This window comes from Lutra lutra, chromosome 4 (assembly GCF_902655055.1).
Source record: "Lutra lutra chromosome 4, mLutLut1.2, whole genome shotgun sequence".
Taxonomy (NCBI): Eukaryota; Metazoa; Chordata; class Mammalia; order Carnivora; family Mustelidae; genus Lutra; species Lutra lutra.
In genome coordinates, this window is record NC_062281.1 from 146,658,849 (window position 1) to 146,671,909 (window position 13,061).

The window sequence follows — 13,061 nt, forward strand, 5'->3', positions numbered from 1 at the left end:
GGAAACTCACAGCTGAAAATGAATTTGTACTTCAATAGAGGTACAGAGACCTTTGCTATGTGAGCTTTGGAAAGTTAACTCATAATTCTGGATTTCTGTGGATAATACCTCCAATGAATATTAGTATTAGAAAACCGAGGAAAACCAAAAGGATTCCATGCTCACTTAACAGGCAGTTAAGAAACATAGGTAGAGACCTGACCTGCCTTCTGGATCTGTAGTTAGCCAGGGAACCCATCCCCAGCTGGAAGATTCTGGTGGAGGCAGTGAAGCACCAGGCTGTCCCTGGAGTCTAGAAATAGGATCAAGGTAACTGCTCCAGAACAATGACACCTCAAGATTCTGGCAGTGGAAGGCGGTGCCTCAGTACAAGGCACGGTGCAGCATATAAAAACTACAACAACACCAGCCATTGTGTATCTGTGTTGTGCTTTCCCGTTTTTAAAAACGCTCTCACATCCATGAACTCTTTAAATCCTAAGAACATCCTGGAGAGTGAGACATTATTACTTTCTCTTCCAGACAAAGAAACCACTTTCCAGTAACATGTCTCAATCACAGCTATTTGGAGGAGGAGGTCAGGTTAAAAGTCAGTAGTAGCGAAAGAATGTTACAAATTCTTTTTTTATTTTTATTTTTTAAGGATTTTATTTTTAAGCAATCTCTACCCCCATTGGGGGCTTGAGCTCATAACCCTGGGATCAAGTGTTGTGTGTCCTACTGTCTGAGTCAGCCAGGAGCCCCAGAACAATACAGATTTAAAATGTTTATCAAACCGCTGCTAGGCACTGGTTCTATGGACGTTGATTTTCTTTTCTGTAGTTTTTCTCGCCAACATTTAATAAAGACCATATACTTACTTTAGAAGACTTATTCAAAGACATTTTTTCAGTGATTTAAAAAGAGGGAAGTGGAAAAATGACAAATACGGGTTTACTACCAGAAAACTGAACAATGGAACCACCTAGATACCAATGACTCTGAGGACCATACTTTCCAGGGTCCTTGAAGCTAGATATGTCTGCAGACTAAGTTTTGGTCAGTAGAGGTAAACAGATGTGAACTGTACAATTTTCAGGTCATTTTCTGCAGGATAAGGATCCTGCCCTCCTCTTCTCTCTAACTGGAATGCAGATGACAACTGCCCCAGCAGCCGTCTTAGACCAAAACTAGATGCATTTTTTTGAGGATGGTAATCAGATGCCTGAGTGTGTGACACTGGGAGATACCACATCATCCTCAGACTGATTGTACCCATACTTGATACAGAAGAGAAACTTCTTATAGAGATTGAACCTGATCTTAATTCATACAGCACTTATGTCCAACTTTTGTTTTCTATCACCTTTAAAAAGCACATCATTAACAAAGCTGCTAGAGTTCTTAGTGAAAAAAATCATGTGATTAAAAAAAAAGATGTATTTTTTAAAATTTAATTTTATTTATTTGATAGAGAGAGCACAAGTAGGGGGAGCAGCATGCAGAGGGAGGGGGAGAGGCAGGCTCCCTGCTGAGCAGGGAGCCCGATGTGGGGCTGGATCCCAGGACCCTGGGATCATGACTTGAGCCAAGGCAGATGCTTAACTGACAGAGCCACCCAGGTGCCCCTTATTTTTTTTTAACCACTTTATTTAAAAAAAATTTTTAAAAGATTTTATTTATTTGTCAGAGAGAGAGAGGGACAAAAGGCACAAGCAGGGGGAGCAGCAGGCAAAGGGAAAAGCTGCCTCCCCGCTGAGCAAGGGGCCCGACACAGGACTTGATTCCAGAACCCTGAGATCATGACCTGAGCTGAAATCAAGAGTTGGACTCTTAACTGACTGAGCCACCCTGGCATCCCTATTTATTTGAGAGAGAGAACGCATGCCTAAGTGGGGGGTGAGGGGCAGAGGAAGAGAATCTTCAAGCAGACTCTTTGCTGAGCCTAGAGTCCTATCCAAGACATCATGACCTGAGCCAGAACCAAGAGTTGGACACCTAATTGACTGAGCTACCCAGGTGCCCCAGAATCATGTGATTTTTAAATCAGTAATGTTTGTGCTAATCATTATATCCCAGATCTGAGTAGCATCCCACTGCATTGTGCATGATATGTTTCCAACAGATAGTGATAGGATTGAACTCAATTAAAAAGTAAGGAAACAGTCCACAGAAACCAAGTGAAACGTACAACATCTATTTTTAGAGGCTGACCTCTTGTTGGTGGGTGTGGTGATGGATGGGATGTGTGGTCCTGTGACTCTTCCATTGGCACAAACCCAAACTACTAAGAATGAAAGATAGGAAAGGTTGGATTGGCTGTTTAATAGCTTCTATTCAAACATGAGAGTTGGAATGGACGTTCTAAGATATCCAACCTAACTAAACCAGTGGTTCTCAAACGCTGTCTTCATAACAGAAATTGTCAGGGACTAAATAAATCAGGACCTAGGTGGAGCCCAGGCAAGTTTTGTTTTGAGAGTTACTGCTTAAAGTTAAACAATGGATTCTTTACCCAGGGTTTCTAAGAGACCCACAAAGGGCATTTTGGGAATTATAAAAAATCCCGTGTTGTACCAAAATTATGTTTATCAGTGTTTTTCTGGGGAAAGAATCTACAGTTCATTTATGATGCAAAACAAAAATCACCATTCGAAGAAGATAAGAATTGTTGAGCTTGCTAGTGCTGACTAGTCGTGTGGCCAAAGGAGAGTCACCTCACCTCCTTATGGGTAAACTTCCCCATCTGTAAACTGGTAGTGGTATTTCTTTCTTTTTTTTTTTTTTTAAAGATTTATTTATTTATTTATTTGACAGAGAGAAATCACAAGTAGGCAGAGAGGCAGGCAGAGAGAGAGGAGGAAGCAGGCTCCCTGCTGAGCAGAAAGCCCAATGTGGGGCTCGAACCCAGGACCTGGGATCATGACCTGAGCTGAAGGCAGCGGCTTAACCCACTGAGCCACCCAGGCGCCCCTGGTAGTGGTATTTCTAAACTTTACAAGCTTGTTGAAAAGATCAAAGAGAGAAAAACATAAATAAACCTATCACTATGCCAGAACAGCTTAAGATTTCAACTGATAATAGTATCAATGTCTCCATGTCTTTTGATAATAAATGACCAGCCAGCTGCTGATTAAAAACCGTATAGATGGTTTGGAACAGCTCAAGGGGTTGGAAGTTCTTCATAATGAGCTGACTCAGGCTCACAGCAGGTATTGCCCACTGACCTCAGGCGGGTTCTCTGCTAGAGCTACTGACCCAGCCAGGCATCCCTACACCTACTCATTTAAAAAAAATTTTTATTTTAGAGAGAGAGCATGTGAGTGAGTGGGGGGCAAGGGAAAGTCTCAAGCAGCCTCCCCACTGAGCATAGAGCCCAATGCAGGGCTTGATTCCATGAACCTAAGATGATGACCTGAGCCAAAATCAAGAGGTGGATGCTCAATGGACCAAGCCACCCAGGCACTCCTACACCTACTCATTTTTACTTGGGTTTTTAGTATGTAAGTTTGGAGACTTTTCAAATTTATTTTCTTTGGCAGTGTTTGAAATCTCATGGAAGCTCTAGCTCCTTAAATATAACAACAGCTGATACAGTAATAATGTAAATTTTAGTAGCATGAAAGTATCACCTAACACACAGAAATAAGAATCAAGATTTTAAAAAGAAAAAAACTCAATACCAACAAAAGTACAAAAATTTGACAGACAGAAATTTATAGTTTTTTTTTAAGAGAAGTGAATTCAAAGTGCAAGGAACACCAAAGTTACTGTATTTATATTTTTATAGAATTACAAATTCTCCCACTTAAGATTTTTATTAATGACATTAAGTAAGACATGGCACTCTCAGAATTTACGTATAGATGTGTTTGTAGGGATGGCTCACTTTTAAACACCTGCTCAGGGTACTGGCCCAGGAAAATGCACAGAGACTATTTCCACACACCTTGCCTAGAATCAATGATATGGCTATGGGCTGACCTCCAATTCTAAGACACACCATAACCTCCCAGCAAGTTGCATTGCAATCACTTCCTTTCCCTTCTGGAACCCATTTATAATGTACACTATCCCAGCAGAGCAAAACCGAGGGTAGAAATTACGTACATTGTCCGTTGGACACTCCGGTGCCTTCTGCTGACCAGCCACCTGGGAGATGTCCTCCTGAAATAGAAAAGATACAGCCAGCTAGTGGCATTTCAGGGCTCAAATGCACTCTCCAACATAGCAAACACCACGGGGCCACAAAAATGACCAAAGCACCAGTTTGTTCATCCATCTGAACAAAGTCTTGTTAATGAATACAGCCTTGCCATGTCCAAATGTTTCTTTTCAGCCCTTTCAGAGCTATCAGGCTTTAAACTTATCAGATACCCACTGATGGTCACTTCAGCTAGAGTTTTTTTCTTCTTTTGCCATTCTAGTAACCTCTAAATTTATATTTGTATTGAATATTTAGTTCTTTCAGGGTTTGAACTCTGATATTAGAACTTTTTTCCCTGAAAGTCACCAAAGACACTGGAGGATACAGAGTTAAGTTAGCCCTGAATCCCACAGAAATGTTCAGAGTCCAGGTTTTAGAGAGAAGTAAACTGCCAAAACACACAGGAAACCAGTGCATACCTAAAGGGTGGTTTACTGACACCCAAAACATCGACCAGAATGCTTATGTCTGCCTCCCACCATATCCCATCCTTCTTTTCAGGCAAAGTCACAGGGGAAATTATCGTCTGATGGTTTACTCTCAGGCATGAACTCCTGCATTTGGACTTGGACCAGGCAGGGAACATGGAGACAGAATGACTGGGATAGGAGAAAGGATGGGCTTACTGTAGCCCGTGGTAAATGTCTGAGAGACACCAGCTGGCAGGTCTAACATACAGACTGCAGGTAGGTAAGCTATCTGAAGATGACGAGAGGTGTGACTTGTATAGCAAAGTGGTAGTTGTTTGCGATCCTAGTTCCTCGACTTAAGAGTTCTGCAACCCTGAGCAGATTTCCTGACATCTCCAAGCCTCACTCAGTCTCATTTATAAAATGGGAAAAAATAAAGGTTGTTCTGCTCTAGGGATGTTGTGAGGATTAAATGAGGCAATATATGGACAGCACTTAGCATGGTACCTGGCAAACAACAAATACATAATAAAGATGTTAATGATGATAGTAAATGGAATCCAGGTCTGATACACCCACATTCCTAACTCTACTGTAGAGCTGGTGAAAATAATTACATGGGCAGACACTTTCTCCTTTGGGGGATGCTAGAGTACTATCTGATATCCCCTACCCCCTCCCTGGTTTCTTTTTTGAACATACCGAACTAGTTAATCCAAAGGGCTCCCATCAGATTTGTAACAATACAATAGATAGTGACCAAGTCGTGCCCAGCCATTCATTATTGTTAGATTAGGTTACAGTCCCATCCTGTCTCATCAATTCCCTATTGGTTTACACCTGAGAAATTGAACCCCAGTACATAATATCCTGAGCCTGCCCCCCAGGTCCCTGGGAGGATTGTGATTTCCCTTATCTGCCCACTTATTTTTTTAGAACCAAAACCCTTTCTCATTTAAATATAGATTCTCTCTCAATTTCTCCCATATGGGACCAACATTCAAGAACTCCTCCCAACAACCCCCCCCCAACTGTGCTCCTAAACAGATTATAAGCCACGAGTTTACAAGTTCCTTCATGCGTAATTCTTCCCTGAGCCCCTGGGCAGTGCCCCTTCCATAGCACGACGAAGCTATTTTCTCACAATTTATGCAACACCATGTTGTATCTTTTTTTTTTTTTTAAGATTTTATTTATTTATTTGACAGAGATCACAAGTAGACAGGCAGGCAGAGAGAGAGGGGAGGAAGCAGGCTCCCTGCTGAGCAGGGAGCCTGATGTGGGGCTCGATCCTAGGACCCTGAGTTCATGACCTGAGCCAAAGGCAGATGCTTACCTGACTGAGCCTTCAGGTGCCCCCTGTCCCATTTCTTATACTGATTACCCTTAAGCCTCTGGGCCAAGGGATGGGGCCAGTGCATGACGACGATGATGACAGCTAAAACTTACTGAGCACTGACTGCCAATTACTGAGCTACATACCATCCCTATTTCGGATGCCAGTGTGCACAACAGAACCATGGGGTAAGGGCTATTATCCAAACTGCAGAGTTAACTGGGGCACGAGATGCTGGAGCATATACTGAACCAGAACTTAACCAGACGCATTGTGCTGCAGAGCTCCTGCTCTTAGCCAAGGACGAAACACAAGGGAAAGGCAAAGTGCTGTTCACCTCTTCCTAGGGACACGCATGAGGTCCTTAGGAGCCAGCCTCAACATGGTGATTCCATTTTTAGATACAACATTAAATTGGAACAAGTCATGCCGGCTTATTTTGAGCTTGGGCAGCCAAAAAAAAACCTCATGGCAGGGGACGCCTGGGTGGCTCAGTTGGTTAAGCAGCTGCCTTCGGCTCAGGTCATGATCCCAGCGTCCTGGGATCGAGTCCCACATCGGGCTCCTTGCTCATCAGGGAGCCTGCTTCTCCCTCTGCCTCTGCCTGCCATTCTGTCTGCCTGTGCTTGCTCTCTCTCCCTCTCTCTCTCTGACAAATAAATAAATAAAATCTTTAAAAACAACAACAACAACAAAAAAACCTCGTGGCACTAGCCACCCCAGTGACCTAGGGTATGTCACTTTCTTCCGGGTTTTGTGTTTAAACATAAATTTAGAACTTGCTCCTCTTCCAACTACTGCACTGAAGGAGTTCTTAGTGCCTTCAAAGCTGAGGTTCTGGGACAGTCTAAGGTGCTGACTTTGCACAGGAGACCCCTAAATAAGAAGGCTGAGGAAGGAGGGTGGAAAGATCATATTATTTTGTGGAACAAACCCAACAGAACATGTTCTATGTGCGTTATATTGTAATCATCGGCACAGTACTATAAGCTCCTGAAAGAAAACGCTTTGAGAGCCAAGCAAGTTCCTCTGATCAAGAGAAGAAGCTTTCGAGCAGTGGATATAAAAAGCAACACTGGGAATATTCTATATAATAGATAATAACAGGGATGTCCAGTTTATAATCATCAGAGCTGGTGAACTTCTATCCCAAAGTTGGGCAATCAACATGTCCTGTCTGTCCAGCCACAGCAATTGGTCCAAGGGTAGACGTCTGAACCACCTAAGAACATCCTGTGCATTTCCCAACGTGGACCTAAGGGAAGAGAGTCAGCCCCTTTCTGGCCCAGAAGCTTCGGAATTTTCGATGGCCACATTCCCACTAAGGAAGCAAGTCTGTAGACAAAGAGAGTCAAAGACATATTCAGACACCTATGGGGCACCAGGATTCAGGTTCCAATGGTCCCTGAGGCTGTCAACTTTGCCTTTCCCTCTGTACTGTACAAAGGGCCTGTAGCTTATCAGTAAATCTCCCTTTGTCTGTAAGGTCAAGCTGAGGTTTTATCAACTGCAATGAAGAGACTACTGATTAAAATGAGGTGGAGCCCAGAAAAGATCTATCAGGATAACAAACTCACAGGGGTCAAGCCAGAAGATAAGCCAGGTGGAGATGAAGGAAGTGAACCGAGCAAAGAAAGCAAACTAGGGAGGGGACTGCTCAGCCTAAAGATAGTCAGACTCAGTGATTTTTTTTTTTTACTATTCCATTATATATGTTTATTATAATATATAATGTTATTTAAATTTGTCATTAACGAAATTGAAGCTTCAAAGTATATCTAATATTCAGCCTGTAGTTTTGTGTTTCCCCCCTTTTTAAAATTATAATAAAAAATAAAATAGACTCAGTGATTTTCTAAAGATGCCTGTCAGACACAGATTGCCTCCTGCTGATCTGGGTCCTTCACCTCCCACTCTGGAGCATGCAGATACACTAGAAAAGGACAGCCTTTGCCTGGATCAGTCCCACCCAACTCCTCCCCAACCTGAGGCCTGCATTAGCTGAAATCCTATCAGCAAGAGCTCCCCAGCACCTTCCTGTGCCCCTCTGCAGTCTTGGCCGCACTAGGAATTACTTAGGTAAAGCTGGATGCCAGTCCTGCCTGTGACACTTAGTTGAGTCTCTGTGCCTCAGTTTCCTTACCAATCAAAAGGGGACAGTAATAGGCTCAATCTCCTATAAAATGTAAATCAATACACTTAGAATGATGCCTTTTGGAGCACACAGGAAATGCCGCGAAAGCGTGAGCTGTCACGATTCTCAAGAGTTCTGAAAGCACCTACAAGATAAGATTTGTGTGTCTTGTTCAAGGGGGTACGTCCTGTGGCTGGCATAGTGTCTGGGACAGGATAGGCCTTCCCTACTAAACTTACTTTCTGCTCCCTTAGAAAGGTAACATATACAATATGGGTTTTAGATTATAGGACCTTAAAAATCATGTTGACAAGTAAGATTTCTCTAGAGAAGTGAAAACTTCACAGGCTCAAAGAACAATGTGTGAGCTGCACACCCACAGGTAAGAAAGTCTGAGTTCTGGGCTCTGCCAATGCGTCCCTTTCCTTCGCAGGGTCCTTAGGGCTAATAATTATGACGGTTAGATTATTTTCTCAGTTTAAAAAAATCTAATAAGCAATAGCTTCCTTCCAGGCAAGTTGAATTTCACGTAACAAGTCTTTGCAGGAGACCAGTTAAAGGGGTTGGGAGTGAAAGCAAGCTAGCAGACGTCAAAGATGGGAATTTGTGTAAAAAATGCGCACCTCTATTTCTGCTGTCTCTGAGTTCATGAGGTTACCTTTACCTGCTACCCTCGAGTCTCTATATTATCTTCTTCATTTATGATGCACAGGCAGAGAGAATGGAGGAAAAAGCCAAGAGCTTTCCTCTTGTGACTCTCATGAAGGGAACAGACCTCGCTGTAGATCTACTGTCTTTTTTATGACCAGGAAAGGGGAATTTATCATGTAGGCAAATCTCAAGTGATTTTTCAGAAATACAAGATATAAAGTACAATGAGCTGTGAAAAATGCCTCATATCTGAATGCACTTGAACTCTGCCATTGGCAATTTGCATATTGTCACAAAAGAGAGGCCGGTGCTGACTCAAACGGTCTCTGCCTTCTTACAAGGGAGTTCCTAGGCTCTTGTTACAGATGAAGTTTTCATAGAGGATCTGAAACAGAGAGTAAGATTCGCACAGTGACATCTGCTCCCCTAGCTGAACCAGAAATCCTGCAGTTCTCGACGGACTACACGTTGGGGATAAAAATGGATTTTAAGTACACAGTCCAGCTGTTTACGAGACCAGTGCTCTAACCCCTGAGCTACGGAGCCCCGCTAGTCCAGCTGTTTAAAAGTGAGCAGGATATACATCTGAGAATTCCAGCCTGGAATTAAGACCTATAATCATCAGAAACACATTTTAACCTATTTTTCCAAATTTGGATTCCAGCACTTTAAAAACACTTAGGAATAATTTTTAATCAAGCCCAGTAGCAAAACTGACAAACTAATGTCAATTATACTTCATTTAAGATTTTTTTAAAGCAAAATAAAATATAAAAATTGATAAAACGAACCTGTACCAGAAATCACATGGCATATTATTCCCTTAAAAGTTAAACTTCTAGGGCGCCTGGGTGGCTCAGTTGGTTAAGCGATTGCCTTCACTCAGGTCAGGTCCTGAAGTCCCAGGATTGAGCCCCACATAGGGCTCCTTGCTCAGCGGGGAATCTGCTCTTCCTCTTGCCCTCCCCCTTTCTCATGCTCACTCTCGCAATAAATAAAATCTTCAGAAGGAAAAAAGAAAGTTAAAATTTTAGGGGAGGCTGGGTGGCTCAGTCAGTTGACTGTCTGCCTTCAGATCAGGTCAAGATCCCAGGGTCCTGGGATTGAGCCCCACATCAGGCTCTCTGCTCAGCGCGGGGAGCCTGCTTCTTCCTCTGCCCCTCCCTCCACTTGTGCTCTCCTTTTCTCTCTCAAATAAATAAATATAATCTTAAAAAAAAAACAAGTTAAAATTCTACACTGAACTCATTATCTTCCTCTACAAATCTGGTTTTTCTAATTTTTTTCATGTCATTGCTTTAAAAATTAGAAACAGTATCAGCCTCCTACTTATTCAGGTTTAAAACCAAAGTCAGCTTTTACTAATAATCTCTTTCCTTGCATGCTCTGATTGAATCACTTGCAAAACAGATGGTTTCAGACTTTGGGATTTCACAAACTAGAAAATTTTCAAAAGAATGTCGGGATTATAGAGACACCCCTCTCTCCCACTAAAGAACACCAAAGAAATATAGGTTGGAGCATATGAATTTGCCATTTTGTAAGTCAAGAAATGGTCAAGTATCAGTGATCTCAGAGGGTGCAACCTATTAAAGTCTTCTCCTCCCAGTTACTATCATATATCATTACCATAATGTCACACAGGAAGAGCCATTTTTACACTAAAAATTTAGGTATGGCACAGTTTTAAAGGGCAGTCCTTGAAATTGAATAGATTTGCTTTATGAAGAACTCTCTGGAAGGGCTGATTTAGCTAGAGCGATTCCATCCGGTTAAACCGTGATTTTGTTGTTTATGCAGTAAAACTTAAACTGACCCTGCACCCTCCCCTTGGGGAACTTGCTTAAAAGCAAGTCGGGAAACCAGTAAAATGTGGTCGACCAGTCCCTGATAACAGAGCCCAAATACAAGGGCGGGTCAGATCAGGTGGAGATAACAGAGCCCAAAGTCAGGGATGAGTCTGGCCAGGTGGAGACTGCCAATCAGTGGGGCGCGCATACTGTCTCCCTAGTTACCAAGGAGTGTGGGCCCCCTCCTTTTGGGTGCCAATTCTGACCAAGGTGATAGGCTAGTTCAAATAGCTACTATGGGGTGAACTGTAATTCAATTGGCCACCCGTGTGTGACCTAGCATGACTGTGCAGCTTTCTCTGTGTGTTGCAATCTCATTGGCCACCTGTGTATGGCCAGGCTCAACCACATGGCCTTTGCTCTATAAAAGTGAGTCTGTGAGGCTGGGAGGGGTCGCTCTCTCTATAAGAGGAGGCCCTGAACGGTCGGTTTGATTCTCGATGCTTGGCGAGAAATAAAGCTTTTCTTGACCTTCGCTTTGTATCAGTCTCGCTCCTTTGATTATGGACCTATCACTCTCCATGTGGTTATTTTTCATATTTCCCACAAATCAATGGAAACGCACAGATTCCCATGGGTCTAACTCTTCAGTATTATCTGAAGAGAGGAGAAAGCTTGGACTTTGGGGTCACATAGTGGCTTACATCCAAATTTCTCTACCTATAGGTTATGACAAACTAGACTTCTCCAAACCTGTTTCTTTATAGGTTAACGTCAGTGATCTCTTGGAGAGGCAGAGTGGCCTGACCGGCATATGAGTCCAACATGTAAGTTTTTGAATCCTTCTTGTGACATTTACTGCCCCTAAGCCTCTGGGCAAGTGAATTAACTTCTGGAATATTCAGGCCACTCATCTGCAAAATGAGATGGTAATAATAATGCTTTCATGATGGGGAGGATGGAGACAAGCACTCTGTTCAGGTCCTAACAGACAGTTAATGCTCAATAAATGGTGGAGGGTATTACTACTGTTTTTGTCAAAATAAATTAGGTACTATTATGAAAGTGCCTACTAAGTGACAAGTGCATAATCAGTAGCCATTAAATAATTGTTTCCTTCTTATACGGAAATCTAAAATTCAATACACCAGAAGGATCTCGTGAAATTAATGGCAGCTAACGCTTCCACGGCATTTCCCATGTGCTCCAAAAGGCACACTAAGGCACTCTAAGTGTATTCATTTACATTTTATAGGAGATTGAGCCTATTACTGTCCTCATTTGATTGGTAAGGAAACTTAGGCACAGAGACTCGATTAAGTGTCACAGGCAGGACTGGAATCCAGCTTTACCTAAGTAATTCCTAGTGTGGCCAAGACTGCAGAGGGGCACAGGAAGGTGCTGGGGAGCTCTTGCTGCTAGGATTTCAGCTAATGCAGGCCTCAGGTTGGGGAGGAGTTGGGTGGGACTGATCCAGGCAAAGGCTGTCCTTTTCTAGTTTATCCCCATACTCTAGAGTGGGAGGCCAAGGACCAAGATCAGCAGGAGACAATCAGTGTCTGAAAGGCATCTTTAAAAAAATCACTGAATTTGGGGCGCCTGGGTGGCTCAGTGGGTTAAAGCCTCTGCCTTTGGCTCAGGTTCATGATCCCAGGGTCCTGGGATCGAGCCTTGCATCTGGGCTCTCTGCTCAGCGGGGAGCCTGCTTCCTCCTCTCTCTCTGCCTGCCTCTCTGCCTACTTGTGATCTGTCTGTCAAATAAATAAATAAAATCTTTAAAAAAAAAAAGACTGAATTTGACTACCTTTGGGCTGAACAGCCCTCTCAAGCCTGTTGTCTTAGACCCAGTCCACCTTATTCACACTTCCCCACAAATACGCTCTCCCTCCTAGCTTTCTTTTCTCAGAAGCAGCACCCACCACCCAGCCAGTCAGCTGTCACGATGCACAGAAGTCAGTCTTGGTCCCTATCCTCCTCTGTCAACTTTCATCTCAGTTACTCTAACAACTTTTAACTCTCTCCCTGCCTTCAAGCTTTGATGTTTTCTAAGGGATTTTTCACAGGGCATTCAGAAGGGTCTTTTCAAATGGCTCATTTCCTCATCATCTCATTCCTCACCATCTCACTAGTTAAAAACCAGTCCAGAGGTTTTCCCTTGGTCCACGAGGCTTTCCACCATCCAACCCCTGCCCACTTTGTGGCTTTTGCCCCCTGCCATTCGGCCTGAATGGCCACAGCTCTGTCTGCAGTATCAGACCCGGGATATGGAGTCAGGTGTTTATAGGAGATGGAGATGCGGGAAGCAGGCTGGGGTGGGGGAATGCTAGAAAAGTAGGGACTGAAGAAAACGGGAAGTGCATACATGATTTATGGGGTGGCTTGGCAGGCTGGTCTGTTTTCAGGAGAAAAGCGAAACCAGGATTTTTATGTGAATATCTCCTGATTCATAAAATCAAACATCTTAAGAAAGCACCGTGGAGGGGAAGTAAGGTCTGGATCGGTCTCTGACAGCCAGATTGTGACCTCCGCATCAGACCTAACGTGCTGTGCTCCT

At 43.2% G+C, this 13,061-nt stretch overlaps 1 protein-coding gene across 5 annotated transcripts in view; it reads right to left on the minus strand.

The window, feature by feature from the left end:
- PATJ (PATJ crumbs cell polarity complex component) overlaps positions 1 to 13,061 on the minus strand; it is a 373,314-nt gene that overhangs the window by 78,969 nt on the left and 281,284 nt on the right. For all 5 annotated transcript variants that reach the window (XM_047724601.1, XM_047724598.1, XM_047724600.1 and 2 more), the window contains one exon: positions 4,090 to 4,146. In XM_047724601.1, coding sequence (XP_047580557.1) covers positions 4,090 to 4,146 — 57 coding nt within the window. The remainder of the gene's footprint in view (positions 1 to 4,089; positions 4,147 to 13,061) is intronic.